Raw genomic sequence first — 22914 nt, 5'->3', positions numbered from 1 at the left:
ATAAAAAATTAATTCACAAACAAAGCACGAGCGTAATATAAACGCAGAACAAACCGTTATACCGTTTTAACAAACTCAATAAGCAAAGAGCGAAAAGCAACCGGTTACGATGACAGTTCGACGGTGAATGTTGATGCCTAAATATATAACTACAAACCCTAGAAATTTCACTCTAATTCATTTTTTTTTTTCTTTAACAAAAAATCGATTTTTGAAGCCTCTAAACCCCCCTTAAAGAAAATACGTATTTAAGCATACCTGAGCTATTTTCAAATTAATGGAATCAGCCCGTTACTTTCTCTGTCCTCAAAACACTCCATATAATGATTTTCGTTTTTTCACCTGACTTTAAACTGTTCAATATGTTCAAAATTTTCTTTAAAAATATGTGGTTTATCGCTCAATTAGAATGGAATTGATCCATAGCTTTGTAATAATACAAAGAATTTTGATCCTCTGGCTGAAGTTTTCCACATTAGCTCAATATATAATATTAAATTTAGCCTTTTCAAAGATATTTTTAATTATTTTTAGCTGACGTGAACTAAAATGTAGTAACGAAAATAAGTTTAATTCTTTCGAAACATATTTTATATACAGTTTTGCCTTCACCTGAAGGAATTTCCCGAGCTTTGATTGTGGTAAGTTGCGATAGTTCAAAATGTTCCGATGCACCCGAAATCCCCGACCTTCTGTACTTGTTTATAAATATTTTTCCTAACTGAAAGCAGTGAACTTTAACTAGAACTGTACTGTATCCAAGAGCAATGCGCGTTACTGTAGCTACGGTATACAATAAATAACATTACAGTAAATTATTCAATAATTATTAAAAAGCGAACAAGTTATTGCTGATCAAGAATTCAAGGAATTTTATTTAAGTTAGAATTTTAAAAATGTTTGATACAAATATTTGTCCATGGAAAAAAAATTTCAAAGTCTAAACCGAAAAGTGATACTTTGAGATTTATTTATTTATGTGTTATTTTGGCTTTGTATCCTACCCTATCTTCAAAGGAGCTCATCCCGTGTGACGGTTTGAAAAAATCGATGTTTTCTTCATAATATAAATAGAGCATTCTTAGATTGTGCTGGTAAAGTAATTTTCGGAAAATAAATGTAGTAGGAATGTTACAGAAGTGAGAAAGTAAGTTGTTTGAAGTTTTAAACGTGGTTTTAACTGGTGTCCATGATTTCTCAAAGCGGTTACATCGATTGCTTTAAAATTTAAATGGTTATTTCATTACACATGTAGCTACCGCCCGAACTAGGGCTTTTGGAAAAATTAAAACGTTTTTGTTTTTCTAGGACAAAAAATAAAAGTTACTGCATAATTTTCATCTAAAATAAAATAAATCATTATGAAAGAAGTGTCGAATATACACATATAATGCAGATTTTGAGGTCCGAAAAATAATAAATAAACTTGATTTTTTGCCCATATTCTCTTAACTGTTACGGTCCCTGATTTAAAAGCATTTAAAAGTAAACTCACATTTCAAGATTTGTAAAATATCCTCCATATTCCAGTCTGCTGAACTCATTGACACCGTTTGTTTATATTTTTTCTTCATGGGTGCCATTTACTTAAAAAAATTCAAAGTTACAGCTAAAGAAATTTCATTCATTTCATTTGACTATAAAATATTCCGAAAAAAATCTAAAACGAAGACAGGCCGTCACTCAGGATGACGATCCTGGACAAAACTTGACACGTAATTTTTATATATATAGATATACATACATAAGATTTTATTTGTTCCTTTTGCTTAAATTAATGAAATAGTTCATAAACGTAGTGTGTCACTTACAACACTAAAAAGTAAAACTTGCAAAATAATAGAGTCATACAAAACAAAACAAAACTAAACATAATGCCTTTTAAAGGCCAATTCCTTCAATTAATTTTTCTCACACTTTTATATTCTTGCTGCCTAAGCTAGAAGACTAATGTAAAATAATAAAAAATATATATATATTTTGCAAGTAGATTTATACACATTGTTATGTGCAAAGGCAAAAAGCTACTCCACTAGTAGTTCGTAGTTTTCTACTTCTTTACACATGCTGTTGAATTCGTTTACAAAGGATTCCATTTCAGTGTTCATCTTGGCATTATCATGAGCTTCGTGTCGTTTCTTCTTTGGCTCTTCATTTATATGCTCAAGTTCCTCTTCTTCGGAATCTGAATTGGACTCTTCACTGTCTTTAAACATAACGAAATTTTGACGCGCTTTGCGTTTCCGCTTGGCAGGGCGGACATAGGTTCGCAGTGTCGGCTGTAAAAGAAAGTGATTAATCTAATGCATATTACTAAAATTGATGCATGTGCGTATATTATGTTAATATATAATTGTACATTTCACGAAAAAATTTTAATTTATTGTTGGAGCTTCATACTACCAATAAAGATGTACTTTACTCTTTAAGGCCCTGTGAGCCCCCCTTAACAAAATATTTGTTACCAAAACTTCATACTATAGCGAATGAAACAGCTAGAATTTCATACCGAGAAGTGAAATTCACTATGCATGATCGCTAAATTTATATTATACCAATTTCTTTAAAAATAATCTTTTAACATCAATACCTTTTTTTGGAACGTAGGTTCGGGTTCATAGTCATTAAAAAAATCTATTTCGGGTGGTTGCGTTGCCTTTTCATTGCCACATATCGAAATATCATTCAAATTATTTTGTTGCTTTTTTGGTTTACCATCATTTAAATTATAAATCTTTGTCGAGCAAAGCATTTCATTAATAAGTCGTTGTTTCGGGCCATTGTTGTCGAAAATATCACACGTTTTTGCTGAAACACTTTTATTATTATAAGTAGAGTTTTCGGGGCGCCATTTTTGAAGATCTTTGAGCTTATAACGTATATTGCGATTAACCGACTGTCTATTCAGCGACTTTACATCAGTTTTTTTTGGTTCGCCATCGCTGTCAGAGTTGTGATCTAAAAATTCTTCAAAACCGAATAAATCTTTTTCATTTGATTTATCACTTTGTGCAATATCACCAGTAACTGTGGAAACTACTTCTTTGTTTACTTCATCATCCACAGCTTTTTTCCATGATGGCAGACTTACAACTTCTATTATATTTATGGCTTTTAGTGGACTTCGCTTTCCAAGTGTACGTCGCGGATTAGGCAACTGACGCAAATTGAATATGGAGCCATTCTCATCGTTATTCGTTACAGTTAAAGCAGTCGGTGGCATATTTTCAACATTCGAATCATTTTCGGATTCGTGCGTGTTCTGCAATTGACCGCTTGGAATACTATTAGCTGTATTCTTTGATACGGTGGAGGAGTTGTCTTGCCTTGTGGTTATGGGCATCGGAAGTGTTATATTGGAGTCATTACATGTTTGCGAATCCTTGGATTTATTTTTCTTCGGTGTAGGAGGAATATAATCGCTAGAAAATGTGGGCAGGCATGACGTATTTTTAGTGAAATTAAATACTGACGGTAGGTGCGAATCATCGTTTATTCTCCAAGGGGAGGGACACACAGGACGATTTTGCAAACTGGGAAATTTAATTGGTGATAAATCGGAGGTCGGTAAATCTCTACTTTGACGATTCGCGGCCGGAGTACTAACAAATTTACGTGCCGCCTCGAGCAAGCGCCGTTTGTCAGTAAACTAAAATAAAAGCAGGAAAGTGTTTTACTAGAAGCAACTATAAAACTAGAAAAAAGTTATAAAAAAAACTTTTCTTACATTTTTTTTGTAAGTATTTTCGACTTTTCTTGTTTCTTGCAACAGAACTGAGCGAGCTATTCGACTAAAACCTTCATCACGTACATGTTGATCCGTTCCTGGAACGATATTTATAGGAATATTTTGTGGCTGATCGTAATTAGCCATGGACACATTTTGATCTTCTAATCCATAAGGTGGGGGTAATATTGCCCCAACATAATAATTGTTTAGTGTTTCTGCCATTTTTGACGGTTTATTGTTAACAGCGTTATTGTCTTTGTTCCCCTTTTCCTTAGAAGTTTTATTTTTATTAACTTCTCGTTTCCTTCTTCCAGCTTTTAACCGTCCTCGTTTTAAAATAGGTCGTCCTGTTCCTTTTTGGTTAGTTGCTACTCTTACTTTTCCTTCAGATATTAATTTTTTTATTACATCGGCCGCAGGGTCTCCATGCTTTGCAATCTCAGATTCTGAAGTGTCAGATTGAGACAAAAAATCGAAAATTTTTTGCGACTTTGTACATTTTTTCCTCAGGCGTACTTTTCCTTCCGGAACCCGATGAAAAAATTTATGGGTTTTTCTATGTTTTTTGACCTGGATAGTGTTGTCGTGTCCCTCTTCGGAGTCATTGGAACAAATTAATTCCTCTATTAAGTCAGGGTCATTAATTGCAGTTTTTAACGACCTTCTTCCTATAATATGAAATCGCAGAAATATTACTATTAATATTACCATTTAAACAATTGATATTTTCGACTTTTACCTTTGGAATTGGTGTGAGACAAATCTTCTTCATGTTTATCATCAGATATTGCCGAGTTTCTAACCGAACTAAAACTGGAATGATTTTCCGTAAATCTTTTGTCTATTGTGGTTCGGTCACTTGAACACTTCGATAGACTAAGTTTATTTAAACTTTTACGAAGATGCGGAGTTAGGACAATATTTGCTAAACCCATGTTGTTTTTCAAAATTTCATGATTTGCTAACATTATTCCTTTCGGTTTCGCAATTACTTTCGAAAAACTACTAGATTCTTTGGGAGTCTTCGTGTGCCTACCTTTCTTCATTGTATGTCTGGTTTTCAGCTCTTCGTCCTTTTTGGTACCTCTCATATTTTGAACTAAAAGATCAAGGTTTTCACTTTACTACAGTTTTATATTTAGAGTATACATACCAATTTCTTGCTCTGCTTTTTCTATTTGATGTGTTACTGCGTTAGTTCTTTTCACCCTAACCCGTAATGGCTTACACCCTATAAATGAAAAAAATATAATATATATATATATATATATATATAAATATATGTATTAACGACTACATGTATAAGATATATCAAAACCTTTTGGTAAATTATTTAATACTGGCTCAGTTGTGCTCTTGTGTTCACAACGTTTCCGGTTAGACACTACTTTTTTAAAAGCTTTCCGTATTTGCAATTGTTTTTCTGATGACCCAGGTAATGAATTAGTTATGCATTGTTCCTGCAATGCCACATTATTCTGTTTGGTGGGCGTATATATTTTGGAGTATTTATCAATGGGTAGTCGTTTCAACTTTACAATAAAGTTTCTGCATTCTAAAAATGGAAAGAAAATACTAGAAAACAAAGAAATTTATTAAATCTTAAATATTCAAACCTCGATTATTCTGCATTAAAGATAGCTGGTGGGGTTTGAGTAAGGAGAAAGTCAAGTTATCGGTTGTCTGCGTTAATGCGTGGTTTCTATTATTACACTGACTCTTATGTGGCATACATATGTCCACATATCTTTGTTGAAAATATTTTTTCCCACTTCATATGTTGGCAACTGCTTTAATATGATTTTATTCATTACACGCTCCGAAAGAATATGTTATCTCACTATTTTATTTTTAATTACTTGTGTTTGGCTTAGTCGCTTAGTAAAATTAAAATTTTAATCTGTCCTCAGAATATGTTATGTACACAAACCATATGCACGATATTAAATATACACGATATTAAAACATTTAAAAAACACAAAGTATAAATAACCAGTATCCGCGAACTTTATACGCACTATTTTAGCTTCTTATTAAATCCAATTGTATAAATTTATCTCGAATACAAATATTCATCTTTTTGTACATGCATAACAACGTATTACCAATCAGTGTTGCCACATCGTATATGGCCACATTTTGCTCATCTAAAACTGTTGTGGCGAGAATAAAACACCACATTTAATATTTAAACGATTATTTATTAAAATAACTCAACAGACTTCTTTACTTGTTAGCAGGGATAATGGGATGCCCAACTTATTCCATTATGAGGGCCTCAAAATAAGATTTTTTTTCTAAAATTTTCCATTATGGCCAAATAAATAGTGGTTATTTATTATATGAAGAAACTATTTAAATCTTTTTAAAGTATATTAGAACAACTGATTTTTGGCCTTTCAATACCCAATAAAAGGATTTAAGCTTGTTAGCTCTCAATCATTAAATGTTTTTAATCATTTTCCATTTAAAATAATGCTAGGTTACTTCAAATTACAAAGCGTTTCATCAAATAGTTTTAAATTTCACAAATTTATTTTCACAGAGTTATTTTGACAACTGCATGACTACACGACTGCAGGCCGACAGTTGTCGTTCTCGCTAATGTGAGGAACACAATGCGACATTGTATTCAACACATAATTGACAAATAGTGCTGCCAGATGTGATACGTCTTATCTGTGTGCCCACAATGGTAACCAAATATTAACAATTTTATTTGTTTGGGTTAGGGTGGAAAATGTTGCTATGGTGAAAACAAATTTTACATTTTGGTGTGCCTAATGGAAAGTACAATTTTGACATTTAGAGTTCAAAACAAGTAACGATGCGTATTACCAGCAGCCATCAAAAACCAACTAACTATTTCTCATTTTAACGCTTTTAAGTTGTAGTTATGTTGGTTAAGGAACGCTTTACCAACAGAAACTTGGCTATCTAACAATAGTTAGCTGTTACGAAACAAATCGATTGCATTAAATTATTTAAAAAATAAATTCTAACGACTAATTCGCTTAAAACTTTTGTTTCAATTTCCGCTTTAGGCATTTGTTTTGACACAAAAGTATGGGTTTGTTCCCATCGAAGCGACGAAAAGCAAATGTTAAACAACTCTCATTTATACGCTTTGCCCAGCAAATGGCGCAAAAGGGAGGAATGGTTTTCAAAGCGTACATTTTGATATACCTTTTGTCTTCTTAGATTCATTGTTGAAGTAGGAATTATCAAGCAAGGCGAAGATGGTTTGTTATTGAATTTTGTCGATGGCATGCATCTATTTCGATATTAGATATACTTATGTGGAATCAGGAGTATACTACATAGTTTGTATAGACTTTTGAAAGAACAATTTGAATTTGAATAGAATATTATTTTATTTTTACTATTTGTGTGTTAAAGGAGAGAACAAATTTTTTAAAAGTTTGCTAAAAATTCTTTGAAGACATAAACTAAGTGTTATACTTAATTAAACTAATTAAATATAATAATTAAATTAAACAAGGTGGCATCCTTATTATGATATCGCCATTTGTAAAAGATTCTTGCATTAACGCAGTTTCAAGGACCAAATAAATTATTTTGTGATTTGCCAAGAATGACAAGCATCGGGGATTTGTTTACAAAATATAATTGTACAAATTGCCAGGACGATATCTCTGGTATTCGTGTACATTGTGCAGAGTGTGAAAATTTTGATTTATGTCTTCAGGTGAGTAATTTATTTGGAATGTATTCATTGTACTCGCTGAGAATTCGTATGCATTCGTCCGTATATAGTAGCGAATGACTTGAGCATCTTCTTCGGTATATTCATAATCATATGACATTTCTATTGAACATATTCCACTGACTGGAAGATATACAAAAAACAGCTGAAAATGTTTATAATATAATTTTGTTCATAGTGTTTTGCTTCCGGGGCGGAGATCGGTACACATCAGAATAATCATGCTTATCAGTTTATGGACACCGGCACAGCTATATTGTCTGTATTTCGAGGCAAGGGCGCTTGGACTGCTAGAGAAGAAATACGACTACTGGATGCTATAGAACAATATGGATTTGGAAATTGGGAAGATATAAGTAAACACATTGAGACGAAGTCAGCAGAGGACGCCAAAGAAGAATATGTTAAACGATTCGTTAATGGCGCAATTGGTCTTCACACTTGGACACCCGCCAAATCGCAACGACCCTTGTTAGTAGATCACACTTCTGAGGATGTAGGTCCTTTAGGCGCTACAGCTTTACAACGTCTGCCTCCTTTGGACATTACCAATGAAGAAGCTGCTCAGTTAGGTTATATGCCAAATCGGGATGGCTTTGAACGTGAATATGATCCCACAGCTGAACAGTTAATATCGACAATGTCTCTCAGCACCGAAGATACCGAAGCTGATTATTTATTAAAATTGGCTCACGTCGACATGTATACACGTCGTTTACGGGAACGAGTACGACGTAAAAGGCTGGTTCGTGATTATCAACTTGTAGCTACCTTCTTTCGCAATCGTAATTATGCTCAACATCCAGGCATGACACGTGAGCAAAAGGAATTCCGTGATCGTTTTCGTGTCTTTGCTCAATTTTACACATCCAATGAGTACGAACGACTACTGATGTCTCTCGAACGTGAAAAAGAGTTGCGAATACGTTTAGCTGAGCTATGCCGCTATAGATACAACGGATTAACTAAAATTGACGAATGTCGACACTTTGAACAACATGCAGCTATGTCTTTAAATCGTTCAACTGGACCCTATGGTCATGGAAAAACTGTAAGTGCTTACTTAAATCTAGGGTTAAATTACAATTACTTCGAATATAAAAGAGTAAAACTAGATATTTTACTCATACACACTCATACGAGGACTTATTATCATGACGTTATATGCATATGTATGTAGTAGTAGAGTATAATCTGCTTGTTTTAAATAAAAATTAAAGATGATTTTTACATATGTGTATGTACATATATGTAAACGTACATAGGTATAATTTTTAAATTATATATATATACATATGTAATTTTCGCTTAAACTGACAATACACGAAAGATTGAATATCGTGTCGTATTTAGAAAAACTTTTCATAGTAATTCTGACGACTTGCCCTGAAACATATGCTAGTTTGGCTATGCTCATTATATTCCATTCCATTTTCACGATATTCAGTTTGCGTGTATTATCGGCACACCAAGCGGCGAACGTTTGAACGGATGTATAAGACAATGTTTAACCACAGGACAACACGCACCTCAGCATTGGAAGTCGTCGGCAGCTAGGCTCTTCCTTACACTCTCCACAACACAGCAGCAGAAAACCGTAAGCACTTACATTTCATTTGTTATTGAAAATAGCTTTGTTAATATTATTATAATTTTTATAAATATGTATATATAAACATTTCACAGCGAACTGTCAAACGGAGGCGAGGCAAACCTAAATTCCATCGTATCAAGAAACACGCTCCACACCGGCGACCTGACCTCCTCCGGCGCATTATTGCACAACAGAAATTACTTGGATAGCTGTCGGGAATCGTCGGTTCATACGACGATATCGCAAGCGGGGATGATAGTGGGAGCGGGCACTATGTCTACAACCAAATTAACGAACGGAAATCCACAGCCACTGATACCAATTCAGCAGTATACCACGACGATGGCAGTAAAAAGTCAACAAACGCCACAATTACAAATAAACGACGTCGCCGTAAACGAAAAACAACATTTACAGCAACTACTGTTGCAGGAAAATAATAATGTGGACGTTAAGACACTTCAAATGAGTAGTATTTTGCATGCTCAATTAGATGAATTAAAGCATCTACCACAACCTTTGGGCACCGATTTATTATCCACTAATGAACAGCAAGTTTGTAAAGACTTTAACCTACCGCCTACGACATATTTATCCCTAAAAACTTGTTTACTTAGCGGTGCTCCCATTGTTAATAATTTGTCACCCGTTGAAAACTCTCTAAGAAAGTATTTTATAAAAGTAGGTTGGCTGAGTCATTAAACTCACCGATGTTATAATATTTGTACGCTCTCAACTATTTCTGCCCAAACCACTTTATAATACAACAAAACAACAAAATAAGGCGGCAATATGTTTATACTAAATTAATTTAAAATTGGTATAATTCATATTTAAATTACATATACTTATAACTTTAGAATCATAAATTCCATGTATATTTGAAGATCTATAAAAACTCAATATATTTATTTAGCTTAAAATTTAGCAGTAATTAGAAATAATCTAAATGCTTACTTGTATCAAGTTATCATTTTTGGTTTTCTTTAACCATGTTTTTGTTCTAAGAATGGTTAATCCCCAAGGAACGGCTTAGTTTTAAAATGTTAAAATCACTTATATAATGATATAAAACGACATTCGGTAGTTGGTTTTTCGTTTAGTGTGAATATAAACATAGATATATACGAATAAAATTTTGTTCTGAAAATAAATTATAATATGAAATCTCTGCTATACTTATACGATGTCTTTCTAACAAAAAATAACGTTTATTTTGGTTGCACTGAAGTGATAATATTCGTCACAGGGGCCAAATCTCTTACTAGTTCTTTATAGGTTACTTTATAAAAAATATATATCTTTTCGAAGATTTTATTTTGATCAGTATGATTGTCAGCCACTCACACTAGCGTGGTTTGAGGCAATAATATCAGCTAAAATTCGGGTTGACATTTGTCAAAAATAAGTTTTCCATTCAAAATTTTAATTTTGATCGGCTTGCATGAGTTTTGTTGTGAGCAGATCTGAACAATTAGTTCGAAGATTGCGCAATTACCTAAACAATAATCCATCCCACATTTCGTGAAGATATCTTTTCTATGAGTAATGGCTGTTTTTCTCCAGATACTCTAGTTGGTACTTATACCGCAACATTTTTGCGTCGAACATTATGCCTTGCTATATGTACGTAATGATTGAGACTTGAATATCCCAGAACTCCAAATTTAAATATTCTCAACGTAATGTATTCGACATTTACTTTTACTTTTAATTAAAAAGCAGAGATTTGTTTTATATTTTCTAGTTTTAACAAATGCCTGTTTAGCTTTACAACAAATCACGCAAACAGTTTTAAAAAATTTATATTTATATGCATATCTTGTCAACCTGCGGCAAATTAAGGACCCTGTAAAATAACATTAAGATTTTACATTACGCGGGATAATAGACATATATTTATAACATATATATACCTAGCCAATTTTTGGATAAGTAAGCGTTTCACCAATAAGTAACAACAATCCAGGATATCACTTATTCCTAAGGAAATACCGATATAGGGTATTTTTTTGGGCTCCACTGCCGTTGGTGGTCGCACCACCAGATTTAGTTGTGACAGCGTTTGCTGATTGGTTGGTATGAGTTGTACCAGAGGCGATAGTAGTACTCGTTGATCTAATATTGCCATTAGCCACGGCAACTGCAGCAGCAGCTAGAGAACTGCGCCAAGAGTCAATTAATTCGTTTTGAACATCCAATGGTAACTCATTGAATACAGTTGTATCCACACCTGCCGGGCATGGAATGTTGGAGACATTTCCAGTGATGGTAGTAGTGTTCGTAGCTGTTGTAACTGATTCAGATTCTGTTGATATATCCTCAAGATATCCCATCAGTAATTGAGTAGATTGAATTGAGTCAGAAGTCTGTGTTGTAGGAATGTCACAACTTGTCGGTGTACTAGCTGTACCACCCGTTTCGTCCATTGGTGATGGTAATGGCGATGAGGTTGTTGATGATGGCGTCGACGATATTTGTCTTTGTGTTGTAAAGGTACGATTTCCCGCCGACGTTCGGTTAACTTTCATAAGTAATGACGAAGGAGGTTGTATCGTTCGAAAGCGTTGCAGGGGTGTACATGTAGTCGATGCTGTTGTTGTGGTCGAGAATGTTACCGAAGATGCAGAGCTTGTGGTACTTGTTGGATTTGTAATGAAATCTTTTTCACTGTCTCGTGAATTTAAACGCAAATCACACACACGAAGTTTACTTGGGGATGCAACGTCTGCAGTGTCAGTATACATGGCTGAATTCCCCAAACATCGCCGTTTGGCCATTAATAAACGACCAATACGACTTTTTTTTGGAGAAGGTTCAATTTCAGTTTCAGAGAAATCTGAGAAATCGGAATTAGTTGCTGCAGATTCAAAGCCATTGTCAATAAGCATTGGTATAGGTGAAGCAGCGGTTGCTCGTCGACGATAAAACTGATCACTTGGTTGAAAGGTGGTGGGCGAAGAACGGAATGCTTCGTCGTTATTTGGTGAAGGCATTGAGGCAGTTGGATTCTCTGATGATGTGGCTACATCAGTGTTTGTCAATGAAGTTATAGACTGTACTTCTAAATCAGTTTTTTTAATTAGAAAATTTGCAATGGACGATGAACCGAGCTTCCGTTGTTGAAACTTTGAAAACGCAAGGCCGATAAGAGTAATATTAAACGGCTTAGTAAGATCAACAACGCGTTCGAACAGGCGTAAAATAATCTTCAACAACTTTTCTTGTGCACCTTCTGCTAGTACCACCTTTTGACCGCCACTTTCCGTTCCTGTTTGGGATTTAAATAGTGAAGGCAAAATGTTAACTTGCTTAGATTCTCGATGACTTGTTTTTTTCTGAGGATCGAATTTACGTAAAATCACTTTTATAGCAATTGGTATGCGGCCATCCTCTGCAACCTAAAATAATGAACTATTTTATTAAGAACTAATGGTAGTAAGAAATACACATGTACCTGCTCCACCAAACGCATAAGCAGCAAACGAAAGCGATCTTCAACATCCCTTCGCACAGATATCGGTCGACACGAATCTTCGAGTCCTATTGTTTTAGGTTTTCCGGATGGACGCACTGAACTCACATCTTTTCCAAACGACAAATCTTTCAATTTTGTTGCCGTTTCAAAGCCAAATTTTTTTCGAAGGGAGTCCATGTTACATCCTTGCAATTCAGTAATGTTAGCGATACCACTCTCAAGAAGCAGTGATTCTGTTTTTTGTCCGATACCAGTAACTTTATGCAAACTGTTTAAATTACGCATAAACTCGTCCGCATAGTTTGAACATAGAACAGTCTGTTGGTTGGGTTTATGTTGAGAACCTACAAGTTTTGCCAACAGTTTGTTATACGATACGCCAGCACAGCATGTTATATTAAGTTGCTTATGCAAAGCTAAACGTATTTCTTTAGCAATTTGTGTACCCACTGCTAATCGCTGTGCGCAACCACAGTCACAACTTTGCGAAAGTTCTGCACCTTCCGGATATATATGACCTTCGACCCTGGGAATTATGCGGGAGGCAATAGCAGAACTTTCGACATGTTCATATTGGTTTTTTTCTATACGATCACACACTTGGGCTGTTACGTCTAAATAATTCTCATCGAAACCCAGTTTCTCCACCAATGGTGTAAAAGTCAAAAGTGCATCAAATATACGTTGAGACATTTGTTTATATGGTACCAAATCTTCACCATTGACTAAGGTTAGTGTAGGACAAAGACGTTGTGCCTCCTCGACGGCCATTAATTTCTTGACACCGAATTCACGAGCTAGATAGTTGCAAGTAACCACAAAATTTTTTTGCTGAATTCCCAGTGGTCGTGAGCGCAAAGTGGGATCACGTATTTCTTCAACCTGAGCATAGAAACAATCCATGTCTATGTGAATTATTGTACGCTGATGCGGTTCATTGCGGTTAATAACATTTGAAAAGTCCATTTTAGGTTTAGACTAGTTTTATCTGAAAAATATTTCGTTTCTCCGTTTAAATCTTTTCTAATTAAAATTAAAAAAATTAAAAATACATATACGTATGTACATATGCATGGCATTGTATTTTTGATAATCACTTTATATGACTCAGGAAAGATTAATTTAAATATATTTTGGGAAACGGATATTTTCCAAAATGCAAATTATTATGGTTGACGCAGAGTCACCATTAAATAGCAATAATAAAGAGCAGATACCAATAAGTTTAAATGCATCATCTTATTTTCTATGATGATACATTTAATCTTATCACTATTCTCATTCAATAGATAAAATAACATTAGCAATACATTTTAATACACAGAAACATAAATTCTATATTTAATTATTTGCTTATTATAATTATTTACTTTCTATTGCTTCCCTCGCAAATCGTTGATCAAAACAAAATAGCAACAGATACTCCGTTACCAATTCGGCATTGAATGTTTTGTACTGTCTCTTTAATTTTTCTTCGCTCATACGTCATAATCTTTCTACACTTATTATATTTCGCAATTTCGTAACGGTCATAATAGAATAAGGAACCGCCAAAGAGAAAACCATAACAATGAGTAATTGCTCTGCCAACAAACTACCCTGCTTCTCCATCTCCTAAAAAAATAATTTACTTGAATAAGAATAAGGCGAAAGTTTAAACATAACTCAACAAAACGCTTCTATGGCACCTATTATAAAATTATTTCCTCCTTCAAACACTATTAATAACAAAAGAAATCTGAGATATGAGATAAAATATATAATGCCGTAATAACGATCTCAATGATTCCAGATAAATTAGTCAAACACAATGTCTAGTATCAAATCCATTATCAGAAGCACACTTTTAATTTCCTGATAGCTGTGAATATATTATATAAAAAAAAGTAAAATAAAAACATGGAGAAAGTTTGTGAGTGCTTGGGTTGCGAATGTCAAAAATTGCAATCCTCCAAAGCAAATTAAGAAAAAAAAGACATTGAAGCAATATGATTTCCAGATTTTAGGTGATACTTTTTTTTACTTTTTTGGAGTTATTGGTTACTAACTCTAGTTTTCATTTACTTTTATAATAGCCTTTGTAGATTTAATATGCGTATGACAAGATGACGGCGATGTATAGAAGACAAAGACGAAGGTCATGGCGATAGCAACAACGTAATAAATGGCGACAAAGCACCAATTACACGAATTTTGAAATGAGCTTCTTCACTAGCTTTCACATTTGCTTTCCTAAAGTTTCTTACCTTGGAGTACTCCGTTTTTTTAAATCACAAGTGCTGCTGGTTTTCGTCTTCGCCTTTCCTTACGCTAATTACTTTTACGACGCCTCAAAAACCTATATTTTGTATTTTTCATCTAGCAAAAATTCCAGCTGTGAATATCTGTCTACTTGTGATTAACCGTTCTACTCATTTATCATTTTCTACATTTCTCCAGCTGTACGTATAATTCAGCTATTCAGCGCGATTTCAGAATGCTTAAGCGTGCCATAAACATCGAGATATACAGGTGTGACAATAAAAGTAATATTTTCCAATTCTTTTTGCAAGCCACATGTCGCAACAGAAAGCATTGACGAACTTTAATGATTTTTAAAATTCATAGTTTGATTTAAATGGCTTAAATTTATTAATACATCATATATTAGTGCAATATCAGTCAAATAAATACTTAGTAGTGAGTTAGTTAACATAAATGTTATATACATTCTCTCATTCAATTCATAACCAGACGAAAAAGAATACTTCGGTGAAAAAGTTGTTAACATGTCAGTTTAAAATAAAATAGTTTTCAAAAAAATAAGTCAACTCCATTCTAAAAAAAAAAACGTTGCAACTAACTGGGAAGAGCATTGTACATTTCAAAGAAATATGTAATGTAATTTATATATTTTTCAATTCAAAGCAATAAACGCCATGACAAACGATCAAAGATTTTCATTATTTTAGAAGTTTATCATTATAAATAGAGGAAATTATTATAAATTTCGATTTTAATAACCCAATTCGATCCATTGGCAATATTGCTGGCAAGATTGTGTTTTAGGCTATTTCTCGTCAACTTTGCTGTTGACATTTCCGAACTATTCCTTTTTGTTCAAATTGTACTAACTTTTAATATAGTTTAACGGCGGATTTTCTTATTTGCTTTTGCTATACAATAAGTAGTTTTTCATTTTATTAAAAAATTGAAATAAAATTTTCAAATAAGAGGTCATACCATATTAAGAGGAAGTTTTAAAAATGGAGTCGAAGTTACCAAAGCCTTCGGGAATAAAACGTCCAACAGCGCTCACGAGAAATATTTTACCTATGGACCGAATAAAAACAGCAACGCTTGGTTTGCGTTCAAAATCGACGAATTTGTCTATATGTGCGTTGGATAATTTTCAGCCTCTTTCTCGCGACCTTACTAATTTACCAAATGGTCTTCAACGCAGAGGTATTTAAATTAAAGTCTTTAATACCTAGTGAAAAAAAAAAAAAAAAAAATTTGCGTAGTGATAATGTATTACTTTTTTAAACTGATTTTTCATAGCAAAAACTAATGCCACATTTTAATTTCTAGAACGTGCAGGATCCCCAGATATAGGCCGACCGAACGTCACAAATAGTAATGGTGTTTCTCGTTCAAAATTACGACGTAGCCGATCGGCTTGTGATATTCGAGATATGCGAGCTATGAAGCGTCCCGAATTAACTCTTGCTCCAATTCCCGCCAAGACAACGCGCTTTGCTACTGCAGGCGTGACTAATAATTCGGCAGTATCAACCCAACCGTTTCCTTCAAACAGTACAGTTTCCAAACCACATCGAATAGGACATGTTGCAGTTTCATCTACCTCAACTGCAAAAAAAGTATACCCTACAAAATCTCAAAATACAGCAAATATAGGGAACAGTGGTCCTGGACGCGTTGCTAGCACAAGTACAAAAACGTCAACTACAGTAACTAAGAAAGGCATGGGTTCGAGTACTACTACATCTGTTTCAACTACTGGAGCTGGAAAACCTATTAATAAACGCATACCGCCTTACGATTTTAAAGCACGGTACAATGATTTATTAGAAAAATACAAAACACTAAAGGCAAAGTTTGAAGAAAAGTGTGAGCAAATGGGTGCAATGGAAGGTGTGCCTGAACAGCTAGAGGAGTCGCAAGATCAGTTATTCAAAACAAAAGAGGAATTAAGAAATATCTGTACCGAGAGGGATTGTTTAAGCCAACAAATTAAGTCATTGAATTTGAAAATAGATTCCATTTCGGCATTATTCGTGAAGACGAAAGACGAATTGGACTTTATAACAGAGGAACATAAAGTGAGTATTGATTATTTGCAAATTGTGGATCTTAGTAATTTATGTATATATTTTCTTATAGATCTTGAAAGAAGCACACGGGACCCTTACTAATGAAGTACTTGAGCTACGAGAGCGATCAACACGCTTAACAGAAGATAATGTGTTATTGCAGGAAGATTTAACTGCTTGTAAGGAACAACTGTTTCGTGCCAATTTAGAACGAAAGGAATTGCATAACACAATTATGGATTTGCGTGGTAATATACGGGTTTTCTGTCGTGTTAGACCACCGTTGGACTTTGAACAAGAAAAATTACTTTGTGGATGGAATTACGTAGATGAGTCCACAGTGGAAATTCAGAACTTTGAGAACAGGAATAAAAGTGGAGCACATACTTTTTCATTCGATCATGTTTTTCATCCCAATTCAAAACAGGAGGATATATTTGAAATGGTATCACCTTTAATACAGTCGGCATTAGATGGCTACAATATTTGTATATTTGCCTATGGACAAACAGGTAGTGGAAAAACATATACGATGGATGGTATACCAACCAATGTGGGTGTAATACCGAGAACCGTAGATTTGCTTTTCGACTCTATTAAGAACTATAAACGCCTTGGATGGAAATATGAGATACGTGTTACATTTCTGGAAATATACAACGAAGTGCTCTATGATCTACTGAGCAATGAACAAAAAGATATGGAAATACGCATGGCTAAACATAATAAGAATGACATATATGTTTCAAACATAACACAAGAGACGGTTACATCAGCGTCACGCTTGCGGGACCTTATGCATGTGGCTAAAATGAATCGAGCTACGGCTTCAACTGCGGGAAATGAGCGATCATCGAGATCGCATGCAGTTACTAAAATAGAACTTATCGGTTATCACGCTGAGAAAAATGAAACATCTGTCGGTACAATCAATCTCGTTGACCTGGCCGGTTCTGAGTCGCCCAAAACAAGTACACGCATGAACGAAACGAAAAACATTAATCGATCCCTTTCTGAACTTACTAATGTTATCTTAGCATTGTTACAGAAACAAGACCATATACCATATCGTAATTCGAAGTTAACACATTTATTAATGCCATCATTGGGTGGAAACTCGAAAACATTAATGTTTATAAATGTGGCACCATTTCTAGATTGCTTTGTTGAGTCGGTTAAGTCCTTGCGTTTCGCAGCGTCCGTTAATTCATGTAAAATGGCGAAAGCAAAACGCAACAGATTCTTAAATACATCTAGCAATAATTCGCTCTAAAATTAGTGCCAATGCTATATTTATTAAGAATTTTTTTATCTTTGTACAAATTTTCGATGCCTGCTTGTATTTTTTGTGCTTTTCCAGAAATCACAAACTTCTCAATTAGTTTTGTACTTTGCGTTATTATATTTTAATAAACAAATAGCTCACATAAAATCTAGTGAACTACTTTTTGTATACACATTTTTGCAATTGCTATTCTCTTTGACTTGAAAGCAAAATCTTAGATTTCTTTTCATGTGACAGTCGTTACTAGAGATGGTATGGAACTTTTTACAAAATGCTGTTTTAGTGCACCTTCTTTTATTTTTTGTTCAAATATTTGAGTTTTAATTTGATATAAATTAAATATTTATAAATGCATTGAAGCACTATACTGGATTTACACAAATGCGTGTAAATGAAGTTCTGCAAATCTGAAATTTATTGTTTGTGCCGGGTCGAAGTTTGTAAAAGTATTGGATTAAAAGATTGCTGATTGAAAATTCTAATAAGAAAATATCAACAAACAATGACTTGCTGGCCATGTAACCCCTTTCCAATTTTTTTTCAGTGAAATAAAAATTAATGCCAATTACTTAAAGCACGGTGTTTTCTCGATTTCACTCAGTTTCAATTACAACTACTTAAAAGTTAGGTGCTGTTATTGTTTCCACGATAGTCGGGTCAAGTAACGGTGACGAACCCGGGTTTTATCCGGCCAAGAATTATCAACACGGCACCATTCCTCGAAATTACTTCAAAAATGTTTTCAACAACAAGAAAAAAAGAACACTAAATTATCATAAATTAAATAAGGAATCAGGAAATTTTAATTTTCTCCTTTATTGTAAGAGATCGTTAATATAATGCACTAGTACTAGTCTGAAAGAGAGTATGCAGTAGGTGTCTCCACTGATTTTTTATTGCTATTATTTTATTTTTAGTAAAGCTCAAKAAACTCTCTAAAAACTTGCTATCGATAAGTAATTTTGCTTGTTTAGCAGTTAGGCAACATAAAATGTTCTATGCACGCAAAGTAGCTATAATATCATTAGGTACCTGGCGGGCGATTTCGGAATGTGATATTTCAGGAATTGTTGCTAAGACACCCATCCGATTTTTATTATCTACATCAGCTGCATATGAGTAGTGAATGCCTGCTAAATCGGTAAGGGTGCCGCCGTATGCTTCTAGTACAGCTTCCGGTGCACAAGTGTCCCACCGCTTGCATCCGGGGCTAGCAAAAACATATGCGTGTGCCTTGCCTTCAAGTAATTGTAATACTTTGTATCCAGCACCCCCAACTTTAATTACTTTTGTTGGTGATAGAGCATCTAATGCTTGTTGTACCAAAGGTGTTAAATGAGAACGTGTAGTAGTAATAATCATTTGCCCTTTTGGAGGACTTGTATGTTCGAATCCTCCTGTGCCTAATCCTTTAAGACCCCATATAGTTCTGCCTATGTCGCCATTAGATTGCTTGTAGTAGGGTTGGTGAATAATACCTCCAACAGCGCGATCTTTAATTGCTATCCCAATTAGTACAGTCACATGCTCTAATAAACCTTTAATAAAGATAATCATTGATTTGATAAATTGGCAATATTAATAAATTATGTTGTACCTTTAGTGTACTCTGAAGTGCCGTCTAAAGGATCAACCCATATCACGAATTCTTCTTCCTTAATTTCTAGTAATTCCTCTGGGCAACTATGTGTGAGAAATTCCTCGTTTTCCTCTGATACCAACCACTCCGCTTTGACATTTAAGTTGGAGTCACCCTCCTCGCCAATGACTGTAATATTAGGAAATTTTCTGGATAGAGAAGCAATAATACATTGTTGAGCCGATCGGTCAGCTTCAGTTTGTAAGTCGTCTTTGCCCTAATAAATGTATTGGTCATAGATTTGTAAACGTATGTAAGTTGCTAATACCTCTTTTTCCACAATACCAAGATTGCCGCGCTGCATTACTTCTCGAATTATTAAGCCTGCACGGGCTGCCGTGTTGATGGACAAAGCCATGATACGCATCACTTTAGGAGTTGTCATTGTGTGTTATAAAATTTTTATTTATTTTTACAAAAATTTCTACTTTGGCAATGTAGAGTGACTAGGAAACTGTAAGCCTCTACAAATAAAATTATCGTGTTATCGAATGTCATGATTTGATGTTATACTCGATTCGTTCTAATCACTAACTAGTGCATAAGTACTAATTGAGATAGTAAAACCTTATATAATTTTACAATTTGTGATTTCAGGTTTATTACACGATTTCATCATTTCGGTATCCAAGAATTTGATAATTTAACATCAATTAATGAATAAGTTCGTGTATATTATTGATCGATAATTGTAATGATTTATCCATTATCGAGAAAATATTTTAATAAAAGCATTTATCGAATCATGAGGAACAGGAAGAGAACTGTAGTTTCATCACTAAGGGCCGTTTTCGCTATCTCTGGTAATATTATTATTTTTTAACAGCTGTTATTATCCATTTTTTGTATGTGACATAGAAATGCAAAAGTTTAACACTTCAAACATGAACTGAATTTTTTATTTCTGGTTAGAGACTAACTAATGTAATATTAGGATGTATAACGCCCTGACAGACGACCAAAATTAATGCGCCTTAAGCAACGCTAATGCGCATTGAAATTTTATGGTGTATTTATACAGACGGCAGACATGTGCATTTAGACAGCTTATAGTGAAATTTGTTTATTTATTAAAAAAAATAGTGAAATAAAAATGACTAAGATAAATTATTAATAGAAATTTTGGTACTTTTGGACCATCAATATCAATTTTACGAAAAAATTTGTTTATTATTACTATTACAATTTATTATTATTACAATAATTGATTGTAATGCGAAAAAAGTGTGCGAAAAAGTTAAGAATATTGGAAAAATGGATAGCAAACAAATTTTTTTTGTTAATATACTTGCACATAATTTAATAGCAATACAAAACTGCTTACCTCTGATGCTGTAAACGCAAAGGAGGCAGCAGACTTCAAGCGACATCGGTCAAAAATGCACGAAATTCTTGTGCATTACAAACTTGCATTAACATGGGTCAAATGCGCAAGTAAATGTAAATTAAGCCCGCTAATGCATATTAGCGCTGTCGACTATGAGGCCTATAACGCCAGGAACACATAGAGCGCCACAGACTGCAAGCGACATCTGTCAAATATCAAAATACACGCATTCTTATGGACACAGTTATGTAGTTGTGCCGCAACCTCAATAACGATTCCGATTACTTTGGTGGAGAGGTTAAAAAACCGAATTTCGGTGTAAATGGGGTATGTGCGGATAGGAGAGCTTCTCCAGAGGAATAATATTCAAAAATAATATAAAAATAACTAATATTTTTTAAAAATATTCACGTTTAAATGTTGAAAGATGTGCACTAAGAACATATGGTATTTCTCTATGTTTCACTAAATTTTACTCTTTATATTTAAATATATCCTCTAAGCATTGAAATAAACTCACATTTCGCATTTATTTTATAATTTTTCAGCTAAATTTAGTAATTTAAAAATTGTTTATCAAATTTATGGCTAAAAAGTAGTAGAGTGTTTATATTTAAGAGGAAAGAAGCTGTGCCACACATTAAAAACAAAAAGTGAAGGATTTTCCGCGTTTCACGGCGTTTTCATTGTTTGTATTTTCGAGTGATTATTTTTTCTTCATTAACTATAAAAAAATATAAAGAAGATTTTTCAAACTAATATTGAATCAAAGCTGTTAAGTAATGATTACTAATCATAATAATTAGTAATTAGATTTTTTTTTTTGAAAGGTGAAGTAATGATTATATTACGATTATTTTCAGATTCGGGCGATTACTAATTTATTACGATTACAGATAATCGGAAAATAGTCAAGATTAATAAAAATTTCTAAAAAATAATCAAAAATAATAAAAAGTAATCGAAAAATAATTTGACTACTTTCGACGATTACTTTTGATTGTTTTTGATTATTATTATTTTTTTTTTGCGAAATTATGGCACTAGTGTTTCATGTTACTACTGGTGATCATCGTATGTTACACTTTACATACTTGTTATCAGGATTGGGCATAGTCACTAAAAAATAAGTACAATAAGGTTTCTGTTTCTTCAGTGGTAGTTAAACAGCAAAATCCATTATCACTGAAAATTTAGTGATAGTGGAAAAAATGTCATTATCATTAAACCTTTATTCATATTGAAAAACAAATTGCACTACCATTAAAGGTTTAGTAATAGTGAACACCTTTAGTTATAATGAACATTTTTCAGTAACATAACACTGTTTCTTAAAGAATAAAAATAATATTACGTATGTATATGTATAAGCTGAAGCAGTATGAGGATATGTATTGAAAATAAACCATTGGGGTATTCACAACCTGTCTTAAATCGTAAAGTCGTAAAATTTAAAATTTTTACACTTGTTTAAAAAAAAAATTGTTGTTGGATTACATACAAAAATGAGTTTACACATTTACAATTCTCAATACTATGTTTACGAATCTATATAACTTATAACTTTAAGAGACATGTGAAAACCCTAATTTTTATTTAAAGAAGTGTAAAAATTTAAAACTTTACGACTTTACGATGCTTTAAGACAGGTTGTGAACGCCCCACATATATTTGAGTAGATACTTCTAACTATGCCGCACTAAAATTAGGCAAACATAATTTATTATACTCTCGCAACAAAGTTGCTAAAGAGAGTATTATAGTTTTGTTCACATAACGGTTGTTTGTAAGTCCTAAAACTAAAAGAGTCAGATATAGGGT

At 33.6% G+C, this 22914-nt stretch overlaps 4 protein-coding genes across 5 annotated transcripts; 2 read left to right on the top strand and 2 right to left on the bottom strand.

The window, feature by feature from the left end:
• Window positions 1-1778: 1778 nt before the first annotated feature.
• On the bottom strand, window positions 1779-15249 carry LOC108973375. The gene is made up of 10 exons (XM_018940616.1): window positions 14776-15249; window positions 12509-13517; window positions 11029-12452; window positions 5347-5501; window positions 5049-5285; window positions 4884-4961; window positions 4470-4829; window positions 3728-4398; window positions 2591-3649; window positions 1779-2279 (listed from the first exon to the last, which is right to left on the bottom strand). The coding sequence occupies exons 2-10, from the start codon at window positions 13493-13495 to the stop codon at window positions 2025-2027; spliced, it is 5226 nt and encodes a 1741-aa protein (XP_018796161.1). The 5' UTR covers window positions 13496-13517; window positions 14776-15249; the 3' UTR covers window positions 1779-2024.
• LOC108973384 (transcriptional adapter 2B) lies at window positions 7233-10233 on the top strand. 2 transcript variants are annotated; one of them, XM_018940629.1, is made up of 4 exons: window positions 7233-7439; window positions 7636-8508; window positions 8905-9054; window positions 9144-9357. In XM_018940629.1, the coding sequence occupies exons 1-4, from the start codon at window positions 7326-7328 to the stop codon at window positions 9258-9260; spliced, it is 1254 nt and encodes a 417-aa protein (XP_018796174.1). In that variant the 5' UTR covers window positions 7233-7325; the 3' UTR covers window positions 9261-9357. The 2 variants fall into 2 exon arrangements, with proteins under 2 accessions (XP_018796174.1, XP_018796173.1); XM_018940628.1 differs by having other exon boundaries at window positions 7234-7439; window positions 8975-9054; window positions 9144-10233.
• A 400-nt stretch (window positions 15250-15649) lies between the features above and the next one.
• Window positions 15650-18701, top strand: LOC108973387 (protein claret segregational). Its single transcript, XM_018940631.1, has 3 exons — window positions 15650-15973; window positions 16100-16851; window positions 16913-18701. The coding sequence occupies exons 1-3, from the start codon at window positions 15775-15777 to the stop codon at window positions 18113-18115; spliced, it is 2154 nt and encodes a 717-aa protein (XP_018796176.1). The 5' UTR covers window positions 15650-15774; the 3' UTR covers window positions 18116-18701.
• Window positions 18702-18927: 226 nt separating this feature from the next.
• On the bottom strand, window positions 18928-20416 carry LOC108973385 (3'(2'),5'-bisphosphate nucleotidase 1). The gene is made up of 3 exons (XM_018940630.1): window positions 20035-20416; window positions 19725-19983; window positions 18928-19665 (listed from the first exon to the last, which is right to left on the bottom strand). The coding sequence occupies exons 1-3, from the start codon at window positions 20149-20151 to the stop codon at window positions 19124-19126; spliced, it is 918 nt and encodes a 305-aa protein (XP_018796175.1). The 5' UTR covers window positions 20152-20416; the 3' UTR covers window positions 18928-19123.
• Between the last annotated feature and the right edge of the window lie 2498 nt (window positions 20417-22914).

This window comes from Bactrocera latifrons, unplaced genomic scaffold (genome assembly GCF_001853355.1).
Source record: "Bactrocera latifrons isolate USDA-ARS-PBARC rearing strain unplaced genomic scaffold, ASM185335v1 scaffold_473, whole genome shotgun sequence".
Classification (NCBI taxonomy): Eukaryota; Metazoa; Arthropoda; class Insecta; order Diptera; family Tephritidae; genus Bactrocera; species Bactrocera latifrons.
Note: the sequence above shows the minus strand (reverse complement) of the source record. Positions and strands in the feature narration are given on the sequence as shown.